The 26,757-nt window shown below is 42.9% G+C and overlaps 1 protein-coding gene across 4 annotated transcripts in view; it reads left to right on the forward strand.

The window, feature by feature from the left end:
• Positions 1–24,598, forward strand: part of LOC126188945 (PC-esterase domain-containing protein 1A-like) — a 274,877-nt gene extending 250,279 nt beyond the window's left edge. For all 4 annotated transcript variants that reach the window (XM_049930690.1, XM_049930692.1, XM_049930688.1 and 1 more), the window contains exons 9-10: positions 22,759–22,986; positions 23,214–24,598. In XM_049930690.1, coding sequence (XP_049786647.1) covers positions 22,759–22,986; positions 23,214–23,629 — 644 coding nt within the window. In that variant the 3' untranslated portion in view covers positions 23,630–24,598. The remainder of the gene's footprint in view (positions 1–22,758; positions 22,987–23,213) is intronic.
• The last annotated feature ends 2,159 nt before the right edge of the window (positions 24,599–26,757 follow it).

The raw sequence follows: 26,757 nt of genomic DNA on the forward strand, positions 1-26,757 counted from the left end.
TTCAAATGTCTGTTCTTCTGTGGGGCGTTGCACTTGGCGTAGGAGTTGGCTTACCTTTGTTCTCTGGTGCTGGGTTATCATTAAATGGTTGCAGCATAAGTCAATTAAATTCTTCTGGGTTTGAGGCCGCATTGTCAACTATAAAATTCCAATGTTTTCCGACTGTTGCAAGGAGTCTTCCTCAGGGTGTACTGCTAACTGCTGAATGAGCACTAGTTTGGTTACTTACATACTATGGAGGAGTGCTGTCATTGGATATGAGGGTGAGGAGAAAGGGTATTAGGAGTTCATTTTATTGGTCTTTGCATTGCGTGTTGTCATTGGCATAAATTGGCGTTTTCCATTGGCGTTTTGTTTATTGCTTGCCATTGTTGGAAATTGGTGAATAGGAAACTGAGCAGCGACTGCAGCGTAACATTGTTTACTAACTGCCTAGTATCGACTAGGAAGCATCAGCACTCTGTGTATGCTCTGCCACTGTGGCCTACTGCATGCCTGTTGCTTTGCGAGAGCTGTCCTTCTGCAAAGCTGTCACTGCTGGCAACCAAGATGCTGCGAGTCGGTACCTGTCTTCTCTATTCATATTGTTCGGTCAATTGGCTATTTCTATAGCCCCCTCTAATCTTCCTCCTCAAACTAAACGGAAGTTTCGCCAGTACACGGGCCTCTCGAAATGCGATCTTTATCCTGCAGCGTTTCTGATTTTCTGCCACCGCTGATTTGTTGTATTGTTTGAGGCAGATATATCTCTCGTGTTCAGTTAACCTTCTGCTTATTGGACGTCCAGTCTCACCTACATACACGTCCACATCCGCACCCGATTTCATAAACTCCAGCGGCATGAAATTTGTCAATAGTATCTTTCGTTGAGCCCAGAAAGTCTTTCATTTTGTTGTTGCAACGAAAAGTCAGCTTAATACCTGGCCGGCGGAGAATTTTGCCTAGACATGCAGTAACCCCTTGTACGTATAGTAGCAGAACGGTGTTGTGTGCTTTGTTCTGCATGTCCCTGTTGCCCTCCTCCTTCGGCACCATGGTTTTGTGTATCATCCTGATGTCATAGCCATTAGCTCCAAAAATGGATCTGAGGTTCTGTACTTCAGCTTTCAGATTGTGTTCATCACTGATCCTGTTGGCTCTCGTAGTTAAAGTTTGCAGGGCCAATTTCTTTTGCATAGGATGGTGGTGGGAGGATGCATTTGGGTACCTGTCTGTGTTGGTGGGCTTCCAATAAACTCTGTGTCCAAGCTTCCAGTCAGGCTTACGGTAAACTTCCACGTCGAGAAAGAGCAATACCAGTTATTTTCTATCTCCATGGTAATGTGAATTTTGCTGTGCTACTGGTTGAGATGTTGGTGGAAGTTCTGGAGCTCTTCCTCTCCATGTTGCCAAATAACAAATGTGTCATCAACACATCGTAGCCAGCAGTCAGTGCGTAATGGTGTGGGCTGGAGTGCTGCTTCTTTGTACGCTTGCATAAAAATGTATGCTGCGGCAGGCGAAAGAGGGGAACCCATAGCGACTCTGTCCATCTGCTCTTAAAAAAATATGGATCTGCCACATTCGTGGTAGTCTCAACATGAACAACATAAAACTGGGTGAACTGTACCTCTTTCTGAGTGGAAAACTGGATGAGGATGATTGGGAGAAAGTAGACAGGTTAACCTCCCAACAAGCCATAAGGTCAAGTGGAAGTACCACGTCACCAGATGATGAAGTTCGACAAATTGCAATGGAAAACAACAATGAAAGACCGATTCTGGACAAGCGACGAACAGGGGTGAAGCTGTCCAGCCACACCTTGCAGCCACACACATGTTGACTAAAGGGATGAACTATGCAATCGCACCGAAACTAGTACCAAAAGAAGACATTATCGAATCAGTGAAGGCCTCGGTTTGTCATCTACCACAACCAGAAGCAGAGAAGATTCGACAGGAAACAGTACGAGTCTTGGCTCACGCAAAGCCTCCAAAGCAAAACATCAGTAAGGAGGAACATCTTGCCATCAACTCTCAGATAGTGGTAATACAGGTGGACAAGAGCAATGCCACCGTAGTGCTGGACACAGTAGATCATGATAAGCGGATGGAGGATCTTTTGAAGGAACCCGTTCACCATAAACAAAAGGGAGATCCGATGGCCAAGGTAATGAAATCAATGCAAACTAGGATGAATTTTGACACGACCCAAAGACTCCATCGACAAGTGCCACAGCCACTGAGAATATATGGTGTACCAAAGACCCACAAAGAAGCCTGTCCTTTATGGCTGACAGTGAGTAGTATTAACTCATCAATCTACAAATTAGCGAAAGAATTGGCTCCGAAGCTTAGATGTTCAGTGTGCCACACAGATTCATACATCAAGGACTCCACCCATTTTATAGCTTTTTTGAAAGAAAAGGGTGTCTCGGATACTGATCTGATCATCAGTTTTCTCGTGAAATCTTTGTTCATGAATGTACCCCTGACAGACACCATGAACATCTTTGAGGAACGCATGGCACCTGATATCTGCAAGCTAGTGTGCCACTGTTTGATGACCACCTATGTCAGGTGGAAAGGGGATTTTTATGAGCAGACAGACAGTGTAGCTATGGGTTCCCCTCTTTCGCCTTCCACAGCAGACATTTTTATGCAAGCATTCGTAGAAACAGCACTCCAGTCAACACCATTATGCCCAGAACGCTGGCTACAATATGTTGATGACACCTTTGTTATCTGGGCACACAGAGAAGAAGAGCTTGAGAAGTTCCACCAACATCTCAACCAGCAGCACAGCAAAATTCACTTTACCGTGGAGATAGAAAAGAACGCTGCCTTTTCTCGACGTGAAAGTTTAACATAAGCCTGATTGGAAGCTTGGACACAGAGTTTATAGGAAGCCCACCAACACAGGCAGGTACCTGCATGCATCCTCCCACCACCATCCTATGCAAAAGAAATCAACGCTGCAAACTTTAACTAAGAGAGCCTACAGGAACAGCAATGAACACAATCTGAAAGCTGAACTACAGAACCTCAGGTCCACTTTTGGAGCTAATGGCTACGACATCAGGATGATACACAAAACCATAGCGCCGAAAGAGGGGGCCAACAGGGAAATGTAGAACAAAGCACAGAACACTGTCCTCCTACTATACGTACAAGGGGTTACTGAACGTTTGGGCAAAATTTTCTGCCAGCCAGGTAGCAACAACAAAATAAAAGACTTTCTGGGCTCAACGAAAGATACAATTGACAAATTTCATGCCACCGGATTTTATGAAATCGTGTGCTAGTGTACGTAGGTGGGACTGGGCGTCCAATAAGCAGAAGGTTAACTGAACATGAGCGATATATCCGCCTTAAACAATACAACAAATCAGCGGTGGCAGAAAATCAGGAACAGTGCAGGATGAAGAGCGCATTTCGAGAGGCCCGCATACTAGCGAAACAGCCGTTTAGTTTGAGGAGGAAGATTAGAGAGGCTATAGAAATAGCCAAGTGACCCGACAATATGAATAGAGAAGACGGGTACAGACTTCAGTGTCTTGGCTGCCAGCAGTGACAGCGTTGCAGAAAGACAGCTCTCACAAAGCAACAGGCGTGCGGTAGGCCACAGTGTGCTGACGCACCCTAGTCGATACTAGGCAGTTAGTAAACAATGCTGTACTGCAGTTGCCACTCAATTTTCTGTTCGCCGATTTCCACCAATGACAAGCAATAAACGAAACTCCAATGGAAAACACCGATTTCCGCCAGTGACAACATGCAATTCAAAGACCAATAAAATGATCTCCTAATGCCCTTCCTCCTCACCCTCATATCCAATCACAGCACTCCTCCATAGTATATAAGTAACCAAACTAGTGCTCATTCAGCAGTTAGAAATACTCCCGGAGGAAGGTGCCTTGCAACAATCGCCGAGACGTTGGAATTTTATAGCTGACAATACGGCCTCAAACCCAGAAGAATTTTATTGACTGTAACAAAGGCCGCAGAAGCTTACGTTTATGTTGCAACATAAGTCCAAGTCGACAGAGTTTGTTCTTTATGGTGCATTCAGCTGGTGGCAGAGATTGGTGCTAGTGATGGAAGCATCTCATCTTCAGCATTGTCTTACCTCCTGATATAGTGGGTCAACATTTATGGCTGCTATCTTTTGTTTACATGTTTCGACAATTATGTTTTCCATAAAATTCTTCCTCTTCTTTCACGCCCCGAGTGCTAAGAAACTCACTGACCTACATTTGAGTGATATTTGTGCTTTCTCTGTGCCAGACTGTACTTTTTCACCTTTCTCTCATGTAACTGTTTCTCTAGATGCCAACAAAGTGTACAACCAAATACTGAAAGTCCTAATATTGTGATACCGACAGTAGGATGAGTAAGTGATTAGCCCAAGATGTGTGTGCAGGTGTCAAATGGAATATTACATTGTATGAAAGTATCTAACAACATTATCTGTCATCAAAAATCTTTTTCACCATAATAATTTAATAAGTGTTAAGTCAGTCTTACATGTTGAAGTTATGGCAATTATCATCTTCTATTGAAAAGGTCTCTTCTTACACATGATGCTGAAAAGAATTCAGTGGTAACTGGTGGAAACTGAGAGAGCCTGAGACAGAGTGCATCGATAAAATTTGAGAGAAGGGAAAAATATGTCAGAAGACAATGCACCTGTCCAGATATTCTTTGACAATGGGAAAAAGCAAAGGATTTAAAGTACAGATTTAAGGATATCTTAACGTATTCAGCAGGTTGGCTGAAGATGTTACCCAGTGAAGATGTTATAGTATATGTAGAAAGGTATTTTGAAGTCCTTACAGAGTTGCACTTTATCAAATTGAATGTACTCAATAGATGAATGTGAATGCTATATATCGACCTGTAAGAGGATTGTGTCAAAAAACTAAGTGCTATTTGATACAACAAGAGTGTTGCACAGGTAGGCGGAGAATTTTCATGTTGTTCTGTGTTATGGTTCTCTCCTTCACAAAGTGATCATTTTGCTAGTTTCAGAGAAATTTGTAGAACTAGATAAAAACATAAATACTCTACTTACAGTTCAGAGTCAAATTTGGTTCCGTGTCATACATAGATCTCATTAGTTACCAAGTCTCGCAATCCCAGAACTTGGCCGTGGATGGAAATCTAGAGTATGCCACACTGTTCTGCAGATTTTGAGCCCCCGACTGCTATGATGTCATGAGCAGCCGTCAGATGTCCCCGGAATATCTCCAACATAAATCACCACCACACCAATCCAAATAGAACCTAATTTTCTTTTTTCTAGTCTTCCACGACTCAAATCTTGGCTTTCTATGAGCTACCGCACACATGAATCCACAATGTCAGTTCAGCTGTAAGGGTGTATATCACCAACTTCCATTGGCCACCACATGCATTTGCACTCTTATACTAGTGAGAAGAAGGTATACTTTAGAATGTCCAGCTCAGTTTGCAGTTCCACTTTTATGCATAATATTTAGTTGATTGATATAGTTATCTTCACTGGATGCTTTGAGCATATATTGTAAGCTTAATTACTAATAGTCTTGCTCATGATACACCTCTGTTTTTCTTGTTTCATTCTCAGAAACCACTGTATGCTCTGATGATGATTTCTTTTCCGATCACCGAGCGAGGTGGCACAGTGGTTAGCACACTGGACTCGAATTCGAGAGAACGATGGTTCAATCCCGCGTCTGGCCATCCTGATTTAGGTTTTCTGTGATTTCCTTAAATCGTTCCAGGCAAATGCCGAGATGGTTCCTTTGAAAGGGCACGGCCGACTTCCTTCCCCATCCTTCCCTAATCCGATGAGACCGATGACCTCGCTGTTTGGTCTCTTCCCCCACACAATCCAATCCTGAATATTTACCGACAAATAGAGATACAAGGTGAGTTATTAACACATCAAATTTGTGTATTTAAGAGTTAAAAAAAAATACTAGTTACCTGTGATTTAAAATGTAGATTTTCTTAAAAACTTTTCTTGTAAGAATTTTTTAAAGTTTGTAACATCATCTGTCAATTTATTTCCTATGGCAAATTTGCCTACTAGGGATGGTAATTTCTCAAAAACAGCTGTCTATGGTGTCTGTACAGGAAACTCTAATGAACAAAATTATGTACAAAATGCCCTCTCATTACATGGCATGAAGTTCCTCCATGTTACATGTTAATGCCGTTCAAGATAAAAAAAAAATCTGTAGGAGAATTCGGGGGTGGGTTGGGGTGGGGGGTGTAGTCAGTAGCCAAAGACATGAGCTAAAGTGATACATACAGTGCTCATGATGTTAATAAAAATATAACACCTTTATATCAAGTTCTTACTTTATCTGAAACTCCCCTCCCCCCCCCCCCCCCAAAAGGGAGGGAAGGGGGAGGGGGAAGAGTAATCCAGATTATACAATAAAGCCATGGATTACTCCAGGAATAACCCTCAGGGGGCTCAGCATTTAGTTGCTGGGTATGGGCTTGGCAACCCTGGGGTGCCTGAGCTGGGGAGTGGGAAGCGCCACCAGTCCTTAATACCGTAAGCTCTGAGTGTGCTTTAACCTCCACCGTAAGGCTCGACGGTGGAACATTGTACGGTACAGAGCCCGGGGATCTTGGCTTAACTGCCTGGGTCGCGAGGATGGTATAAACCTCTATAAAAAAAAACCTCAATCTTAAGGTGTGCTGTGCGCCGAGGAGACTCATGGCTGTTGAGGTAGAACAGTTGCTAGCGGGCGACCTCTGGGGAACCTTCCACCCCCCCCCCCCACCCCCCCCCCCCCAGTTCTATTAGGCTTACCCAGGCAAGCTGGGCTCTGTCTGGGTGGACATTCCTTTCCCTAGCTGCTTGTGGGACCACCATGAAATGAAATACGAATAGTGCGCAAGCACAAGTCTCTAAGAAAGGAAAGTTCAATGCTTTACAGTATGACCCCCAATCGTTTCCTTCCCTGCCCACACCAGGGGAGGAACGGCGGTCTAAATTACCTGGTGAGACGTATTCTTCTTGATTTTTGGTTTGCAGCTGAACAGATGGGGACTCATTTCTGACCACAAAGCCTCAGTTTTTTGTGGAAAATTTAGAGTACATGTTTGGAGAAGTTGAGGGCATGTCTAAAATGAGGTCTGGAGCAGTCCTCATACAGACAGCATCCCCAGCACAGTCACAGGCATTGCTTGCTTGTGACAAGCTCGGTGATGTTGCATTCTCTATTACACCTCATAAGAGCCTCAATATGGTTCAGGGACTTATTTTTCATCATCACCTGTTGTTGCAGTCTGACGACGAACTCCGTGCAAATCTGGAACACTGCAGTGTTCACTTTGTACGACGTGTCTTCAGGGGATTTAAAGATAGTAGGGTCGCTACCGGCACCTTCATCTTGGCTTTCGAGGGTGACACCCTGCCCTAGAAGGTCAAGGTGATGATATATTGATGTGATGTTAAGCCTTACGTCCCTCCTCCCATGCGCTGCATTAAGTGCTGGAGGTTTGGGCATATGTCATCGAGATGTGACACCAACCCTACCTGTTGGGATTGTGAACGTGCCTCCCAACCTAACGTCCCACGTTCGCCGGCCCGTTTGTGTCAACTGCAGACAGAAGCATTCACCTTGCTCGTCAGACTGGGCAGTTTATCAAAAAGAATGGAAGATTATGGAGTATAAGACCTTGGACAGACTCACTTATACAGAGGCTAAACGCAAGTACGATCGACTTCACCCTATGCGCATTTCATTGCCGTATGCTGCAGCAGCTTCGATGTCGGCATGCCTGGTGATGAGCCCCCAAGTTCCGCCACTTTCTGTGGGCCCTCCAGCCCGGCCGTCTATTCCTGCCCCCGTGGTAGTTGGGGGAAGACCCTCTTCCGTTGCTCCCCTGTTTTCAACATCGGGAGTAACAACCCCTCCTTCTTTGGGGACTTCAGTCCACACCTCTGTGCCGGGTAAGTGCCCGCCTCCTCCGGCTCCCCTCGCACGGAAGGGATCGCTTGGTGCCCTCCCTTCCATGGTTACTGCCTCTCCAGATGTCAGCCAGTGGCTGAAAAAGCCACCACCTGAGGGCTGTAGGGCTTCCCGGTCTTCCTCGGTTCGTGAGACTGGGTCGGAAAAGTCCACCCAGCCTGATAAACTGAGGGACAAATGGGACCATACCAAAAAGAAGAAAAAGCAAAAGGAGAAGGACATAGAGACAGAAAAGGAGTTCACCACTGCACCTGAAGATGATGTGGAGCATCTAACGTCCACTCAGGAGCTAGATGTTGCTCGACCCGCAGCTCCTATGGAAGTTGATCAGGCTACTTCGCAATCGGTGGAGGCGAGCGCTTCTAAGGCGTAACCCCCCCCCCCCCCCCCCCCCTTCCAGGTTCTTTCATGTCTTCACAGTCGGATACCATTATCCTTCAGTGGAATTGCCATGGTTTTTTCCACCATCTTGCTGAGTTGAAACAGCTTTTGTGCCGCTTCCCTACCATTTGTCTGGCGCTACAGAAAACCTGGTTTCCTGTTCGGCGGACCCCCTCCCTCTGTGGAGCAAACACGCCTGGTGGGAATGATATGTTGCCACCATAGGTTCTCGCACCTCCCCATCTCAGGTGTGGTTGCGGGTTCGGCACATTTTTGGCTTTCGCCCTCATGCGTCTGTCCCTTGCCTTTCTCCTCGGGGTACACTTTGTACTGACCTGATCGCCATCGCCAAACATCTGGCAGAGTACTTCGCTTTGTAGTTCCACAACAGCAGGCTACAGCGCAGAATTCCGCGCCATTAGAGAGCAGGCTGACTGTACGCAGTTGTCGTTTCGCACACACCGTTGGGAGTGATACAATGCCCCATTTAGTGAATGGGAGTTCCAAAGTTCCCTTACAGCTTGCCCCGATACCTCTCCAGGTCCAGACCGAATTCACAACCAGTTTCTTCGCCATTTCTCGGCGCACTGTCAGGGTGAATTACTCATCCTGTTTAACTGCGTCTGGACGGAGGGCGTTTTCCCAACTCGTTGGCAGGATTGCGTAACCATCCCGGTGCTGAAACCTGGTGCATATCCGCTGGTGGTTGATAGCTATTGCCCTATCAGCCTTACCAACGTTATGTGCAAACTCCTGGAACGGATGGTGAGTCGGTGGCTCATGTGGATCCTCGAAGCTCGGGGCCTCCTGGCCCAGCAACATGGGGGCTTCTGTCAGGGCTGCTCAGCGATCGACAATTTAGTCTCGCTAGAGTCGGCTATTCGTACCGCTTTTACTTGGCGAGAACATCTAGTTGCTGTTTTCTTTCATCTTCAGAAGGCATACGATACCACCTGGTGTCATCATATCCTTGCTACGCTGCACGAATGGGGCTTACAGGGTCCACTTCTGATTTTTCTATGGAATTTTCTCTCCAATCGCTCCTTTCGGGTTAGAGTTGGCACTTATTTTAGCTCTGCTCATATTCAGGAGAACGGTGTCCCGCAGGGCTCGGTTCTCAGTGTTCCCCTCTTTTAGGTGGTGATTAATGGTCTTGCGGCTGCGGTGGGCTCATCGGTCTGTTCCTCTCTATATGCCGATGACTTTTGTCTTTATTATAGTTCCCCAAGCATCAGTGTTGCTGAACGGTGGCTGCAGGGAGCTATCCGTAAGGCACATTTTTCGGCCTCCAACCATGGTTTTCAGTTCTCAGCCTCTAAGACCCGAGTGATGCATTTCTGTCGTCGTTGAATGGTCCACCTCCATCCAGAGCTCTACCTTGCCGATGAACTCCTTCGTATTGAGGAGACGCATCGCTTTCTTAGAATGCTGTTTGATGCTCAGCTCACTTGGACACCTCACCTTCGCGAGCTTAAACAGCGGTACTGGCGGCACCTCAACATCCTTCGCTGCCTCAGCGACACAGTTTGGGGGCCTGCACAAACAACCCACCTACAGCTTTATAAGGCCTTAGTCCAGTCCCGTCATGACTACAGGAGCATGGTGTATGACTCAGCAGCACCTTCAATGTTGCAGATCCTCGACCCGATTCTCCATTGTGGCTTCAGACTGGCGACAGGTGCCTTCCGCATTAGTCCGGTGACTAGCCTTCTTGTAGAAGTTGGAATCCCTCCCCTATGATTCCGCCAACAACAGTTGCTTGGGTCATACATCGCCCGCGTCCATGCCTGGCCCGACCACCCAAACCTGAGGCTCCTTTTTCCATCTTCTCCACTCCCCTCCCCACGACGGCACCCTAGGTCGGGTCTCCCGATCACGGTCTGCGTTCGTTCCCTTCTCTCGTCACTCTAGTCCTTTTTTCCCTTTCTCCATCCTTCCGGCCCTCTTCTTCTACCCCTCCTTGGTCCCTCCCTCGCTTGCGGCTTTGCTTGGATTTGTCCTGTGACTCCAAGTCCTCCATTCCATCTGCAAGTCATCGTCAACAATTCCTGGCTCTTCTTGCCTCGTTCCGCGATGCAGATGTAGTCTACACCGATGGTTCTGTGGTCGATGGACGCACTGTGTTTGCTTTCATCCACGGCAACTACATTGAGCAGCATTCCCTGCCTTGTGGGAGCAGTGTTTCCAATGCAGAGCTGGTTACTCTTTATCGTGCACTCGCTCACCTTTCCTCCTGCCCTGGGGAGTCATTTGTCATATGCAGTGACTCACTGAGTGGATTGCAAGCAGTCGACCAGTGTTTTTCTTGGGACCCTTTGGTGTGCGGTATTCAAGATGCTGTTTTTGCTCTTGCCAAGTGTGTTCGTTCAGCGATGTTTATGTGGACCCCGGGCCACATCGGCATTCCAGGAAACAAACGTGTCGATCGGTTGGTCAAGCAGGCCACCACTTCGCCACCCCTGGAGCTTGGTCTCGTGGAAAGAGACCTCCGGTCAGCCCTACATCACAAGGTCTGCAATGTCTGGAGCTCTGAATGGTCTGCCTTGAACACGCCAAATAAGCTGCGCGTGGTAAAGTCGTCCACGGCCATATGGAACTCATCCAGGGTGTATACGACCCGGGACATTCGGGAAAAACGCGGGAATTTTTTCATCCGGGAGAAAACGGGGAAAAGCCCGGGAATTTTTTAGAATTCCGGGAATTATTCATTGTTTTAGTTACCACTTAAATTTTTGTGATTTTGACTGGTAAGGACCAATATTCTAATGAAGGATATTACTGTATCCTGCTTCTGCAGAATAATACTGCAGCAACAAAAGATGAACAAGAGGAAAAAAAAAAAAAAAAAAAAAAAAGAAACGAAAATAAAACATAAGTTGCAAAGGAAATGCGCCATATGCCACAACAAAACACAGTTCTCATGCAAGTGTCTGCCAACCAAAGTGTGTCAAAGGCTTTAGGAAGAATATGCAGTGCTTCCTAACAACAAATTGCCTCTGGAGCGGGACGTGACAGCTGTTTACATTAGATTAATTTGAGCAGTTGCAGGCGGGCTCTTCCACATGCGCAGTTGAGTCACGTATCAGTAGTACCTTCTCCCGCTTCTGGCTACAGATGTATGGCTGGGCGCCACTATCTAAATTGCTCCAGTTTGGAAATATCGTAGATCCGGGGCTGATGCACAGAGCAGTCTGAGTTGTAGTGGGGAGGTGAGTAGTCTCCACGTGACTTGTGTTTACGTTTAGTGATTTTGCTATTTCCTCTTCATTTATTGCTCTCACATTAAATGAAAACAAAATGAATTTCTGTGGCCGAGAGCTACCAAATGAATTAAAATACATTTGCATGATTACGGAAGGCTAAAATATGTTGTTAGTTTCGGTTTTATTTCCATCTTTCTGACAATCGAGCATCAATCGCCTTGCAGAACAATGAAGTTATTTTTGTCGGCTTGCTAAAGAGATTGGGTTTTTAATAATCTTTTGTGCTGAGGCAGTCAATTTATTTGAAACCAAGTGTTTAATTTCACACTGTTGGCTAGTTTCAACTGTTCGCTGCATTTCAAGTGCATGTTTTCCATCTTCTAGCTCATAAGGCATTATGCCATAAAGAACCAAACATGAGATAATACAGTACTGGTACTCAAGAAAATTTACATCTGGATCTGGACATACGATTGTGCACTTTAAGCCGAATTACACATTTTAGTATGGTTCACGAAATTCCGATGCTCTTGAAGTATCCTTTGATGTCTTGTTTCTGTTATGACATAATGCAAGATCTTTTAATGTTTTACACATACGAACATGTGGGCTTCCTGCGTCATCGTAGATGGGCAGGCGCAGTGATGTCTGTAATCTGGTGCTCCCTGGCAACTGCTGAAACGAACCAATTTCTAACAGGTCACGGGAAAATATTGTGAATCGTGGTTTGAAAAGTGTTACTTTCAAAGTAAATTTCCTTTTACGCAAGATGAACTATGTGCAAGAATGTAGGATGAATTTCTTAAATCACAGAGCGTTTGACTCTCATTTAAAAATCAACTCTTTGAGGACGACCATCTAGAAGAATTTCGAGCTCAGAACATCAGACATTTACATCGTTATTAAAAATTTTACTGACACATTTATGTGATGTATCTTAAAGTGTAACACGTGCAAAAAGATCAGGATTATATGTGGAAGCTTTGTTTTTCTTGTAGCAACACTACATATATTAATTTAAACCATTAACTTTTCTTTTTTGTGTGTTCGCGCTACTGAAGAGTGATCTTGCTGTTGGCTGACAACGTCACATGTCCTATGCTGTCATCAGCTGGCGAGATCACGTGATATGAGCTATGACTGGCTTACAAAAGCGCGTCATAATCTCGATTTCATTGCTTCGGAAAGTAACATGCTGTGTTTGGTGAGTCGGCCGTGGTGGCCGTGCGGTTCTAGGCGCTCCAGTCCGGAGCCGCGCTGCTGCTGCGGTCGCAGGTTCGAATTCTGCCTCGGGCGTGGGTGTGTGTGATGTCCTTAGGTTAGTTAGGTTTAAGTAGTTCTAAGTTCTAGGGGACTGATGACCACAGCAGTTGAGTCCCATAGTGCTCAGATCCATTTTTTGTGTTTGATGAAATTCGAATTTTTACCGCTGTAACACAAAAACATGCAGCGTACATGTTTTACGTTTTATCTGTGCAGCTGGGTTTTATCACTCACTCTAGTGTGGACGCTCTTGCATGATTTTTCAGGCTACACCCACTCCAGCGACTTTTAATTGTGATGTGGATACCAAAATAGTGCCTTTTATGGTAACAAGTTGTGTTGGTACCTCTGTCAATGCTTTCCAGCTGGAGGTTCTTCGTTTGTAGTTGAGTGGTTGACGTTTTACCTGATCCATCAACCACTGTAGCCTGTTTTACTTTAGTCAACTACACTCCTGGAAATTGAAATAAGAACACCGTGAATTCATTGTCCCAGGAAGGAGAAACTTTATTGATACATTCCTGGGGTCAGATACATCACATGATCACACTGACAGAACCACAGGCACATAGACACAGGCAACAGAGCATGCACAATGTCGGCACTAGTACAGTGTATATCCACCTTTCGCAGCAATGCAGGCTGCTATTCTCCCATGGAGACGATCGTAGAGATGCTGGATGTAGTCCTGTGGAATGGCTTGCCATGCCATTTCCACCTGGCGCCTCAGTTGGACCAGTGTTCGTGCTGGACGTGCAGACCGCGTGAGACGATGCTTCATCCAGTCCCAAACATGCTCGGTGGGGGACAGATCCGGAGATCTTGCTGGCCAGGGTAGTTGACTTACACCTTCTAGAGCACGTTGGGTGGCACGGGATACATGCGGACGTGCATTGTCCTGTTGGAACAGCAAGTTCCCTTGCCGGTCTAGGAATGGTAGAACGATGGGTTCGATGACGGTTTGGATGTACCGTGCACTATTCAGTGTCCCCTCGACGATCACCAGTGGTGTACGGCCAGTGTAGGAGATCGCTCCCCACACCATGATGCCGGGTGTTGGCCCTGTGTGCCTCGGTCGTATGCAGTCCTGATTGTGGCGCTCACCTGCACGGCGCCAAACACGCATACGACCATCATTGGCACCAAGGCAGAAGCGACTCTCATCGCTGAAGACGACACGTCTCCATTCGTCCCTCCATTCACGCCTGTCACGACACCACTGGAGGCGGGCTGCACGATGTTGGGGCGTGAGCGGAAGACGGCCTAACGGTGTGCGGGACCGTAGCCCAGCTTCATGGAGACGGTTGCGAATGGTCCTCGCCGATACCCCAGGAGCAACAGTGTCCCTAATTTGCTGGGAAGTGGCGGTGCGGTCGCCTACAGCACTGCGTAGGATCCTACGGTCTTGGCGTGCATCTGTGAGTCGCTGCGGTCCGGTCCCAGGTCGATGGGCACGTGCACCTACCGCCGACCACTGGCGACAACATCGATGTACTGTGGAGACCTCACGCCCCACGTGTTGAGCAATTCGGCGGTACGTCCACCCGGCCTCCTGCATGCCCACTATACGCCCTCGCTCAAAGTCCGTCAACTGCACATACGGTTCACGTCCACGCTGTCGCGGCATGCTACCAGTGTTAAAGACTGCGATGGAGCTCCGTATGCCACGGCAAACTGGCTGACACTGACGGCGGCGGTGCACAAATGCTGCGCAGCTAGCGCCATTCGACGGCCAACACCGCGGTTCCTGGTGTGTCCGCTGTGCCGTGCGTGTGATCATTGCTTGTACAGCCCTCTCGCAGTGTCCGGAGCAAGTATGGTTGATCTGACACACCGGTGTCAATGTGTTCTTTTTTCCATTTCCAGGAGTGTATTTGCTCTGCTCCTTTTAAGTGTCCTCTATTTTGTGTTATTGCGGTGTTCATTTTAGGTCTGTACCCCTTGGTGTTCCCTCCCTCTGGGTGCAGAGGTTACGCTTTTACTGTATAGGCCTTTTACAAGTATGTCTGTTTGGAACAGGGGACTGATGACCTCGATGTTTAGCCCCCATCAAACCCCTAAATCAACCAACCAACCAACTCCAGGAATAAAGATATTTTGCAAGACCAAAATGAAACTTTGTCAGTTAGAAACAGCTGTGATGTTCATAATGTAGCTCATTACAAGACATACTGCAAAATATTAAAGACAATAATATGGAGACCAAAGAAAATGCATTAGGAGGGAAAAAAAAGTCACATCTGGTAACAAAATAGACAGTACAGGATGTAATGAATCAGAGATGAGGAGAACCATATGTCATTAAGAATAAGTTTGCATTGGTAACAATGTGCAAAATATTGCAAGACTACAAGCATTTCAAAAACTGTTACTGAAAAGATGGGATTGTCAGGTCATGTAGGTGTCACTAATACCTCAGACTAGCCATTGCAAATACTTAAGTAATGAATTGACCCACAGTACACTAGGAGAAGTAATGTCCAGCATAAAAACATTTAAAATAAAAATTTCTAGTAGTTATAATAAAATACAAATAAAATTACAGTGTGTTCTTTAGAGTTTAGTAACATAGTAAGTCACTTGTGTAAACAGCCAATCATTTTTTCATTGGAACATTTTCTGACTGGCTGAAGTAGCTGAAGTTAAGCCTATGTATATGAAAGCAGATACAAAAATACTGTCAAACCCCCATAGGTTTCACTTTTGCCAGACTTCTTGAAAATGTTAGAGAAGGAAATAAACAAATGGCTTCTCAACCATCTTACTACAAATATTAGATAAGATTTGTGTCTCAGGTTGTACCTAGAGTTTTTGTTTTGAATATTCTTATTCTGTTTGCCATGGGTTTATTTATCAATTGTATGTTATTTTATCTTATTTCATTTTTAGTTCACTGTTGCTGTTTGAATTTATATATTGTCATTTTATCCTTTGGAGATAGTGGTGATGTGAACACTAGAAAATGGAAGTGAAGAAATCAGAACATAAATGACATATTTTTCTGTTTTGAGTTCAATAGAGCAGTGACAGCAGTGGATGCAGCCGAAAACCTTTGCGTCTTGTATGGGTATATTGCTGTTGGACAGGGCATGACAAGGAAATTGTTTTCTTGTTTTAAGGAGCATTTTAAGGAGGATAATTTTGAAATTAGTGATTCTCCATGTTAGGAAGATCTTTGGGGTTTGATGGAGATCCACAATGATACACATCAGCGTACTCCAGAACTTTAAAATATGCTGGGCTGTGATCATTCCACCATCATGTGACATTTGCTTGCACTCAGGTGTACTGGTACGCATGCTCTAAGCCAAAATCACAAAAATCAGCAGGTGGCTTTATGTGGATCTCTGCTTGCTTGTCATCAATTGGCTTGCGAACAACACTGACCATTCCTGTCCTATACTGTTATGAGAGATGGTGTCTTCATGCTAATATAAGGAAAAGAAAGGAATGGTTGAGCACAAATAAAGCAGCAGCTCCCCCTGCAGAAACCTGCATGCATCCACAAAAGATAATAATATGCATGTTGTGGAACAGCGATGATGTGGTATGTACTACAAAGTGCTTCCCTGAGATGTAACCATCATTGCTGACATTTGTTGTCAACAACAGAGGTGTCTTGCAGAGGCAGTCCAAGAACAATGACGAAGAAGACTGCGTGAGGTGATGCTACCCCACGATAACACTCTATACAGGAGTTGAAAAGTCTCTGCACCTACCTTATTCATCTGATCGTGTGCTCTCAGACTTTTCACCTTCTCCACTTTCTACCATAAAACTTCCAAGGAACTTCTTTTCCGGTGAAAATATACTCTGAACATGGCTCGCTGAGTTCTTCGGCTCAAAACCATGTAATGTAACTGTGAAATCGAAAAATTGACCCAGCATTGGCAGAATCTTGTAAATACTGAGGGAGAATATATTATTAACGACTTAAGTCTCTGGTGTGTGTGTGTGTGTGTGTGTGTTTTTTTTTATTTTCAAAGTCATAGTTAGGATATCTAAAGTATTCAGGTTTGAGGAGGCTGACATTTGACTGTGTAAATCAGAATTTTAAAATAATACAGTATAACTGGAAATGTCACAAAATGGTTCAAATCCTTTCTCTGTGACAGGAAATAAAGGGTATCATTAGGAAAGAGTCCTGTGTTAAGCTATCAGCCTTTGTTAAACTGCAAACTAGACATCTGTGGTGTCCCACTAGGACCCATCTTTGAACCCTTAATTTTCTTTTGTATATTAATGACCTTTTATCAGTAAAATTGCTTGATAATAAATCCAGTTTAGTGGAACATACCAGACACATGGTGAAGTGCCAAAACAAATCTCAATTTGTAATATGGATGCTGCCAGACGTAAACTAATGAACCAAAACATCACTCTTCATAATAGTATGTTGGCCCACCTTTGGAATACAATACAGCAGTGATTCAATGCGGCATGGATATGAGAAGTCTTTGGTTGGTTTCTGTAGGTATGTAGCACCAGATGTCAATCCATTAATCATGAAATTACTGTAAACTATGGGCTGCTGGTTTGTGGGCGCAGAGCTGCTGTTGGTGACACAAATGTGTTTAACCAAATTGATATCGGGTAATTTGGTGACCAAGACATCATAATGTACCATGTGTAACAATAAATGTGTTTCATTTGACCAGATGACATATTTTGATGACCCTACAATTACAATCGATGATGTCATTTGGATCAACAGGAGATCTCGAGGGGTCATCTGGTCTGGCAGCCCACGCCCAGCAGTGTGCACTTAATGGTGTGCTCCATTTTCAGAGCGAGCAAGCAAGCCTCCGTCCTCCAAGTTCTGCTATGAAACATGGGCATCCAACACCTGGATACATACTTGGGGTTTCACTGTCCTTTAGGTGCTTTCCATAGGTGTTTATGACAACAGGATGTAAACTGTAGGCCAACTTTGCCATTTCCAAGATGGTCATTCTCAGGCAGTGAGCCATAACATTTTGGCTCTTGCCGAACTATCCACACCAACCAGGATGGGATACACTGATTAAAATAACTCGGTGACTGACAGATTATATCAGCAGAGGGCAGTGTTGCCAGCATGCAGCGAATGATGCTAGAGTAGGCTGTGCATGTAAATGCCCAAGGTGCAGAAAGAATAAGGACTGACTTGTAACTGGTGCCTACCATTTGACTTGCTAAATTGTCTATCTAAAAATTATTTCAATTGGAGAATTCTCATCTTGGGTCATACGCCAGTGCTTGTAGATGACAATGGTCATGCGTTTGCAATTTGGGCATGTTTGGATGTGTGTGTTTCTTTTACATGTGATGACAGTCTGATAGCTATCCAACTACCTAACTGATAGCTATCCAACTAATATGCATGTCCACTGCATATGCTGTCGGTGTGTGAAGAGTAGCAGTCTGTACTAATTCATACTGCTCTTCCTTCACTGATTTTCCATTGCGTGATTTGCGCTTTGTCAGTCACCTATATCAGAGTATTTCTTCATTTACGGACAATATTGTTGCTAATATAACTCTCGATTGGAGTCTGCTCTGCTTCTATACTTACTGTATCCATGCAAAAACAGCATTCCTACTTGCAATGGGCAGTGGTCATAATGTTTTGGCTCATTGCTGCATGTTACATAAGGATGATAAAGGTAGCATACTTTGCTTTTATTCCATAATGTTATGTGGGTTCATTTCTGGGAACTCATAAATCAGAGTCCAAAAGCATGCAATATAAATAATACGTGACGTGAACTCAAGTATGTTCTGCAAAGACCTGTTCAGAGATACTGACTACTTCTGCCCAAGATATTTATTCGTTAATAAAATTTGTCATAAAAAACATATTTCTGTTAAAACCAACAGCTGTGTATTCTATAAGAATAATTTTCACAGAATTTTAAGGTCTTGGTCTATTATTCAATGACAGGTATTTTTAATACTTTACTACTAATAAAGTTAAGTTTCAGAGGAGCCTTAACTATGTACAATAAACCAGCTCCCTCCTCATTCAAGGTAGTTTGTAGTAGTGGCTGTGTCTATATTATTAATAATTTCAAATATTGTAAGTGTTTCATAAAATCTGACTTTGGTACTTCTTCACTTACATAATGTGATCAGTGTAAATAAGTGTTGTAAACTTTTTGTCTCTTTTTATAATGCATGGGTACAATAGCCGAAGAATTATCATATGCACCTTAGTGTACTGTACATTTATGTTTTTGGGACCAGATGAGGGCAAGACTACTCCTGGAAGTGGGCATTTAGGAGTGTATGAAATTATTGAATAAGAACAATAGGGTGCTTTCCAGAAGCTTGCATGTGTGCCATGTTTATTCAGAAAATCTATCACTAGGGGCTATGAAGTATGGGGCCAGAGTGGTCACCACCAGACTAAGGGGCATGTTTTTCAAGAGAGGGATGGGAAGGCATGTCTGCGTCGGTCAGTGGCTGTCTGCAAGACAGGCAGAGGTTTGTCCCAGCTCACACTTGCAAGTCCACTCTGCAGCCCCCACGTGACCATTTGCAGTCCTCAGGTTGATTACTTGAGGGTACTGGAAGCGTATTTCCGTCAGCAACACCGCACCGGGACATCACCCTTTCAGCGATACTATGCGTCTAGCCCAAGCCTGGCCATGACTCTTCAGTATAACAGTTACTCCACTGTTTGAAAAATTTTCTCTCCTTTAGTTTGCTTGCCAAACATGCAGACATTTTGTGACAAGTTTGTTATTACCTGTTAAATGAAAATATGATTGAAATTGTTTGGCATATTCCACATCTGTGTGGATAATATAATTTAGGACCTGTGGCAGTCTGTCTTTCAATTTGGTCAATATGTGTTAGGTATTCCTGTTTATATTCTCGTTAAGTTGATGATGTATGTGCTGAAGATTGAGCTAGCGAATAAACCTCTGCAGAAGTGTTGCACAATCTGGTTGTGGCTGGCTGCTGTGTTGACACAATATTCTGCCTTAATTATTTGGCAGCCAGGATTATGAAAATGACCTGGTGGTTTCTGCTGGGGTATGCTAGTGTCCTAAAGTTGATACAGTCAATAAACTGGATAATATTGCCTGAGAAAAGTTTACAGAACAAGGTAAAGCTTAACTAAAAGATATTTGGCATACAGCAGTGTGATACCATGTAATTAAAAAAAAAAAAAAATCTGCAACATGATTAAATGTAAAACAAGTATGTAACAAAACAAGTATTTTACCCCAATGTTCTAGCTTATACATTTCATACAGATGAATGTGTGGCCAGAATCGTTCTGCAAATTGAAGAGTGCTTTATCAGTGAAACAGATTTGTCTTTACACTGCTGCTTGTGAAACCTACTGCCTCAGATACACAGGTCTGTGGACAACTGATGCAAATGGAACTGGGACATGATAAATCTAATTAATTGTTATTCTCTGTCTTTCAGTCATGTGCTATTCAAGGTCCATGGACTGTACTTGTGTAAGCAGCGAACTTTCTGTTCCTCAGGAAAAGGTAGTGGTAGTTTAAAGTTTCTCTCTTTTTAGCTTTCAATTGACCTCTTTTTTGGTTAGACTCAACCTTTTGGATACAAGTTTTGACAATCTGAGGCATACTCTGAAGTGTCTTTTAGTTTTGGTACTGCTACACACTACAACATAAAAAACTGTGAGACATGGCCAGAAAGTAAGTGTACTGTGACTATAATGGGCTGTGGGTTTTTACTTTTTGAGGGTTGGTAACACTGAGTGGTAGGCTGGAATCCCCTGACCAGAGCGAGCATCACAGGAGCACGGTAGTGTGTAATTTCACGTTGTAGTGTCCAGTCGCATGAAACATGTAGGTAGGAAAACTGACAAAGTGCGAGCCATGTTCCGTGATCAACTTCCTAATTGTGGAAAGAATAACACCTAATGAAATTTATTTTGTGTATCAAAGTGGTTTACATTGAAGGTGTTATGAACAGAATGGGTGTACTGAAGTGGTGTAGGGAGTTTAGGGGAGGCAGAACAAATGTTCATGGCAAACAGAGGAGTCTAAGACCTTTCATTTTGACTGATGGGTGGCTGCAAAAAAATTGAGGAAACTGTTCGTGAAAACTGTTGATTGACAATGGATGAAATTTTGCAATGTTTCCACAGCTCTCTTATACGAGATACTCACAGAAACATTAGGGTACCAGAAACTGTGTGCAAGATGGGTCCCAAAACAGTTGACAGAGCAGCACACGAGAAATCAGGCCAGTTGCGCCTGTGAGTTTCTTGAGTGTCTTGAATTGGAAGTTGAGGGTTTTCTGAGCTCTGTTGTGACTGGAGATGAAACGTAGGTGGCTCATTACATGCCTGAGACAAAAAGACAATCATCAGGTGGTGTCATACCAATACCCCATCTGCCAAAAAATTAAAACTGCAATTTTGGGCAAAAAATTTTGGCCTCAGTTTTGTGGGACTGAAAAGGCATAATTTTGGTTGAGTTTGTGCCTCCGGGTGAGACCATCAATGCACAACAATATTGTGATGCCTTATAAAATAAACCAAAATGAGCATTTGAGACAAAAAGAGGGGAATGCCAACAAAAGGAGTGTGCTTGTTGTTGACAATGTATGTCCTCATACAGCCTTAGCCACCAGGACGTGTGGTTGCAGTGATGTTTTTGTGTAACACAGCTCCATGTACAGGTGGTGCTGTCTTGAATACAAAAGTTATAGAAATGATAGGACTAGGATGGACTGTACTGGGTGGGTAAGTCATAGGCGCACTTTCAAAAAGCTACAACCTATTTGGCAAAGGAGTGGAAACACAAGTGGCATAATGATGGACCACATTCATTAATTGGGAGAAGAGAATAGCTAAGCAGTGTCTAATTTTGTGTGATTGGCTTAATACATGTTTCTGTGAAAATTATAGTGGTCTTTGTGGGAACTGGTGTTCTAAGCAGGATAATGTGGTTGTTGTAATGTTTCGTCTCCTTAAAGCCGTAATCACATGTATCATGTAGTTGCGTGCAAAATGATTTTCCTCAGTTCCATCCTTTATAAATACAGAGGAGAGCACAGCTATACTAACATTAGGGAACCTAGAACATATGAACTGCTGTCCTATTCAAATGCAACTGATCCTATTCAAATGCAACTGATATTTTGATTCAATTTTATGAAGGAGTGTGATAGTATTACTGCAATGGGTAGGAAGATTAATTCCTTTAAAGTATTGTGTTGCAAAATTTCCACTGTCACTGGGGCATTAGTTTACCACAATCACAGTTAGTTCTTTCTTCATTCATGACAAAAATGAGGTAGCACTAAATAGCAAATGTTGATGCAGCAAACTACAAAAATGTCTTACAAACTACAACAATGTCTTAATTGGAAAAATGACTCACTACTAAATAAATGATGTGCTTCTGCTATACCATGCCCCTTTAGCTTTGCATTTATCAATATTGATAATACAGGAGATGTTGAGTTACAGACAGACGCAACAAAAACACTGCTCTATGTTTGAGCTTTCAGCCAAATACCTCCTTCTGAGACACACACACACACACACACACACACACACACACACACACACACACACTCAGTAGTCTCTGAGGCTGACTGACTGATTAGCAATCTCTCCTTTTCATAATATTATCAATTCCATCCTCTGAGATGCCCTTATTAAAGGTATGATTCCAGTTAACTGTCTCAGTGACTTTATACGTGCTTTATTATAGTTTCCACAGGCTCCGACTGAGCTGGTGGTATAGTGCTGCAGTACCTACCAGAGTTGTCTTAATAGACAAAAACAATACCTTTCATGTACTATAATGGCTAACATTCAAAATTGTACTACTTTTTTTTTAATACAATAGTGTTTTACTTTTGGGTATGCTACATGTAACGAACTGCACAGTCCTACTTTTACTTTTGCTTTAATATACTGGTTGTGGATTATAAATTTTCTCTTGACCTTTTCAAGTATGAAATGTTTTTTTATAGCATTGTCTTGGGAATGTGAGCTGCCAGGACACTTCCGTGGAACAATGCTGGAAAATGCGAAGAACCTTCTAATTAAAAAGGTGCAGGAAGAAATCCATCTACCAAAAGTACCTCAAACATTAAAGGAAAAGAAAAAACCTATTAAACTCAAACAACTACTTTCATCACCAGTTGTTACTGGATCACCATTCAGAATAGCCATGAAGAAAAAGCTACAGAATTTTATAAGTAAGTTGTATTTTCTTCCATAAATACATTTTTTCAGTTGCAAAATTAACCGACTTAGATTGCTCATTTTGGCAAATTCATTAAATTTTCATTTGTTAATGTCAGTGACATGTTTTAAACTTGGGCAGTGAGGGACATGGTGTATAACTTACTAAAGAGCTTTTTTAAAATGTATGAAGCCTGCTGTGTTTTAACACTAAATTTAAAGATATTTACTTTTATTTCAGATACAACAAAAGAAGATAAGGAAAATATCTGTATTACAGTAAATCCTTCTTTGTCAGATACACCAAAAAGAAATGTAAATTTCTCTTCAGCTGACCCACAAAAACCATACAATGATGTTATTAGAAGGATGAATACGGGAAATCCTCGGCCTATGTTAGGCTTTACACAAAACAAACCGTGCTTTTACAGAGACAGAAATGTTCATCAAAATTGGAAAGAACCAGACTTCAGCAATTCTCCATTGCAAAATAGGAATTACCCTATTACAGCAGAAAGCTCTCATTTTGTATACAGAGAGGTAACAGAGAGAAGACCTGTACAATCTGGACCCTTCTTCCCTCCAGGTGTGCATTATGGTCCAGTAAGGCAGAGAGAAATGAGCCGTCATAACAGAAGGCACAGGCCATATTATTAGTGTGAATTATTACATAGCAGTTCATTACTACAACAGAATGCTCCATATTCTCTGAACATAATAAACACTGCTTCAGAAATTTTAATGCTGAGCGTTGTTTTTAGTGTTATTAAGACAGTGATACGTATGGCTGTGATTGAAACAGGTGTGTTATCATTGGCAATTTTTTGTGAAGTAATAAAACTGTTAAGCAGCTCTGCATTTAAACATGAATGAAATTGGGGTACAGGGCTGTATTGTCTGGAGTGTAAAACAATTGTTATTTCTAAGATTCCTGGAAGTATACATGGAAACACTGCCATATATAACCAAATACTGCTCCTTCTTTTTACACAATGCAGACAATTAAGGAGGGTGAGAAATAAGTGGAACCATGAGGACCCAGTGTGCAGAGATACCAACAGCAAGAAATGCAACAAAAGTTAAAGCCTAAGCTTAAATTTGGTCTTTGGTGCCCTCTTACAATGTACTTCCTATATGTTTATTCTCCTCTGTATGATTCTGTATGTCCTTACTTCTGACATTTCTCAAGTAACTGAGTAAGGAATCTTTAGGTTCAGAACTGTATTGTGAGGCTATTTTAAGACGTAATTATTAGGAAACTGAACTTAAAAAGACTGAAGCTGTACTGTTTGCTACTTTTTTTTCAGGTATTTGCCTTGTTTTTGAAGTTTTTAAAGATTATAATGTTATTTTTGTTGTGAATATTTTTGTAATTTCTGTTGCTGTTTCTACTTATCTTATTCCACTGTTATAAGCAGTCATTTTCTGTTTCAATTTACAATGTTTTGTCATATGCAGTAATGAATACCAGTACGAGTGTTAGAGAACATCTGTGATACCATCTCCATCTATGTTCATTTTAATTTAATGGGAGATGGTGTGAATCTTTCAAAATGAAATATTGCAAAATTGATCTTGCAGGTATGTAAATGACATTCTGGTAATAAAAAGAGTTATTTTATTTTAGTGTTTGTACTTTTCTTGAAAGTAATGCATTATACCCGTTCTCTTATGTATGCTGATACATCTTCCACAGTGTCCTTCTGCCATTTCTTTAGTAGTTTTTCAAATTTTCTTGGAATTACATATGAAATTGTAATTATAGTATCAAATTCACACTAGAATTGAATGCCCTTGAACTACTAGGGTAATAAATAAATGAGACACGTGGATCTTAATACACGTTCAAGCTATTTAGTAAACTGAAAAGTAACAACTGAAATACATGTTGTACTGGCTTTGGAAACTATTCTTAAACAAAATTACTGTACCTACTCTAGGGTTAATGCCACACAAGCTCATTGTTACACAATGATGGACAAAGTAGTACACCAGCAGAGCTATGCAAATAAATCAGAATATAAACTGAACATAGGGGTATTGAAACAAAGGAAACGGTCCACTAACAATTTAATTAGACAACTTACATATGGAACTATCATGACAAGTTATCTTTGGAAAAGACCACTATTAAAAATAAAATGAGAGGGAAAGGGGGTGAGGAGAGAGGATGGAAAGACGAAAGCATGCACTTCACATAATATTTGAATAGAGATGTGGACACTAGAAAATAGAAGGTCAAGTGGAGAAATTGGAACATGCCCAACATTCTTCTGTCAGAGTTCAGTAGAGGGGCGACAGCAGCGAAGATAGCCAGAAAGATTTGCGCCGTGTATTTGGATTATGCCATCGAAGAGAGCACAGCAAGCAAATGGTTTTCTCATTGATCATTTTGAAATCAATAACTCCATGTTCAGGAAGACCTTCAGGGATTGATGAAGATTATATGTATGCATGGTGTCTGTTCTTTTGAACATGTCCAAAAGAACAGACACCATGCAGAATCTGCAGCTGTGAAACATTACATGTAAAATGAAGGGGAAATCACTGCTGTCAGCTGCTGTGGGACATTAAGTGGAATCAGCAGCGACAAGAGAAAATGTGTACCAGACTGGAAGTTGAACCCTGTGTCCCGTGCGTACTAGGCACGTGTGGTAACCACTGCGCCATCCGGGACACAGCGTTATCACAACTGCACTGTGCACTGACTATCTAGGCACACCTAACACCTGATCCACAGACCCACCAAGTGCCACCTGTCCACAATCACTGTCCTTCATACTCCCTTTTGCTACTCAGAGCCGGCCGGAGTGGCTGAGCGGTTCTAGGTGCTACAGTCTGGAACCGCGTGACCACTAAGGTCGCAGGTTCAAATCCTGCCTCGGGCATGGGTGTGTGTGATGTCCTTAGGTTAGTTAGGTTAGCTAGGGGACTGATGACCTCATAAGTTAAGTCCCATAGTGTTCAGAGCCATTTGGACCATTTTTTTGCTACTCAGAGATTCCCACAGGAGGTTGGATGTATTTGTGCATTCACACTGGAGAAGGTGCATCCATTTCCAAGCTAGGCTTATCAATTATATGATAACTGGCGCTTGGTGTGATTGTGGACTGCCTGTGAGGTGTGTTGAGATAGTCTGTGCAGTTGCAATAACATTGTGTCTCAGATGGCTCATTAGTTATCACATCTACTTAGTAAGCAGGAGATCCTGGGTTCGACTTGTGGTTCGGTACAAGTTTTTGCTCTTCACTGCTGATTCAGCTTAATGTCCCACTGCAGTTGACAGCAGTGATCCGCCTTCAATTTACATTGACGAAGATCATTTAAATGCATTAATCCACAATGATCCATATCAGTGTACATGAGAACTGGCAAATGCAATAAACTGGGATTGTTTTCCACTGTTGTAAGACATTTGCATGCAACGGGGAAGGTTCAAAAATCAGGTGATAATGCATGCTCTGAACGAAAATTGCAAAAATCAGTGGGTGGCCATATGTGCATCTCGCTTGCTCATCATCAGTTAGTTGTAACAGAACCAACCATTCATATCCTGTATCATTACTGGTGATGAGAAACGGTGTCTTTATGCTAACATCAGGAAGCCAAAGGAATGGTTGAGCCCAAAAAAACAGTGACTCCCCATACAAAGACGTGTGCAAATCCAAAAGACAATGTTGCGCATGTGTTGGAAGAATGATTGTGTGATGTACTACAAATTCAGTTGTGAAATTTTCTGACTTACAGAAAAGGTGGGATGCCATACTTATATGCATGCAGTAGCA

Source organism: Schistocerca cancellata, chromosome 5 (assembly GCF_023864275.1).
Source record: "Schistocerca cancellata isolate TAMUIC-IGC-003103 chromosome 5, iqSchCanc2.1, whole genome shotgun sequence".
In the NCBI taxonomy this organism is placed as follows: domain Eukaryota; kingdom Metazoa; phylum Arthropoda; class Insecta; order Orthoptera; family Acrididae; genus Schistocerca; species Schistocerca cancellata.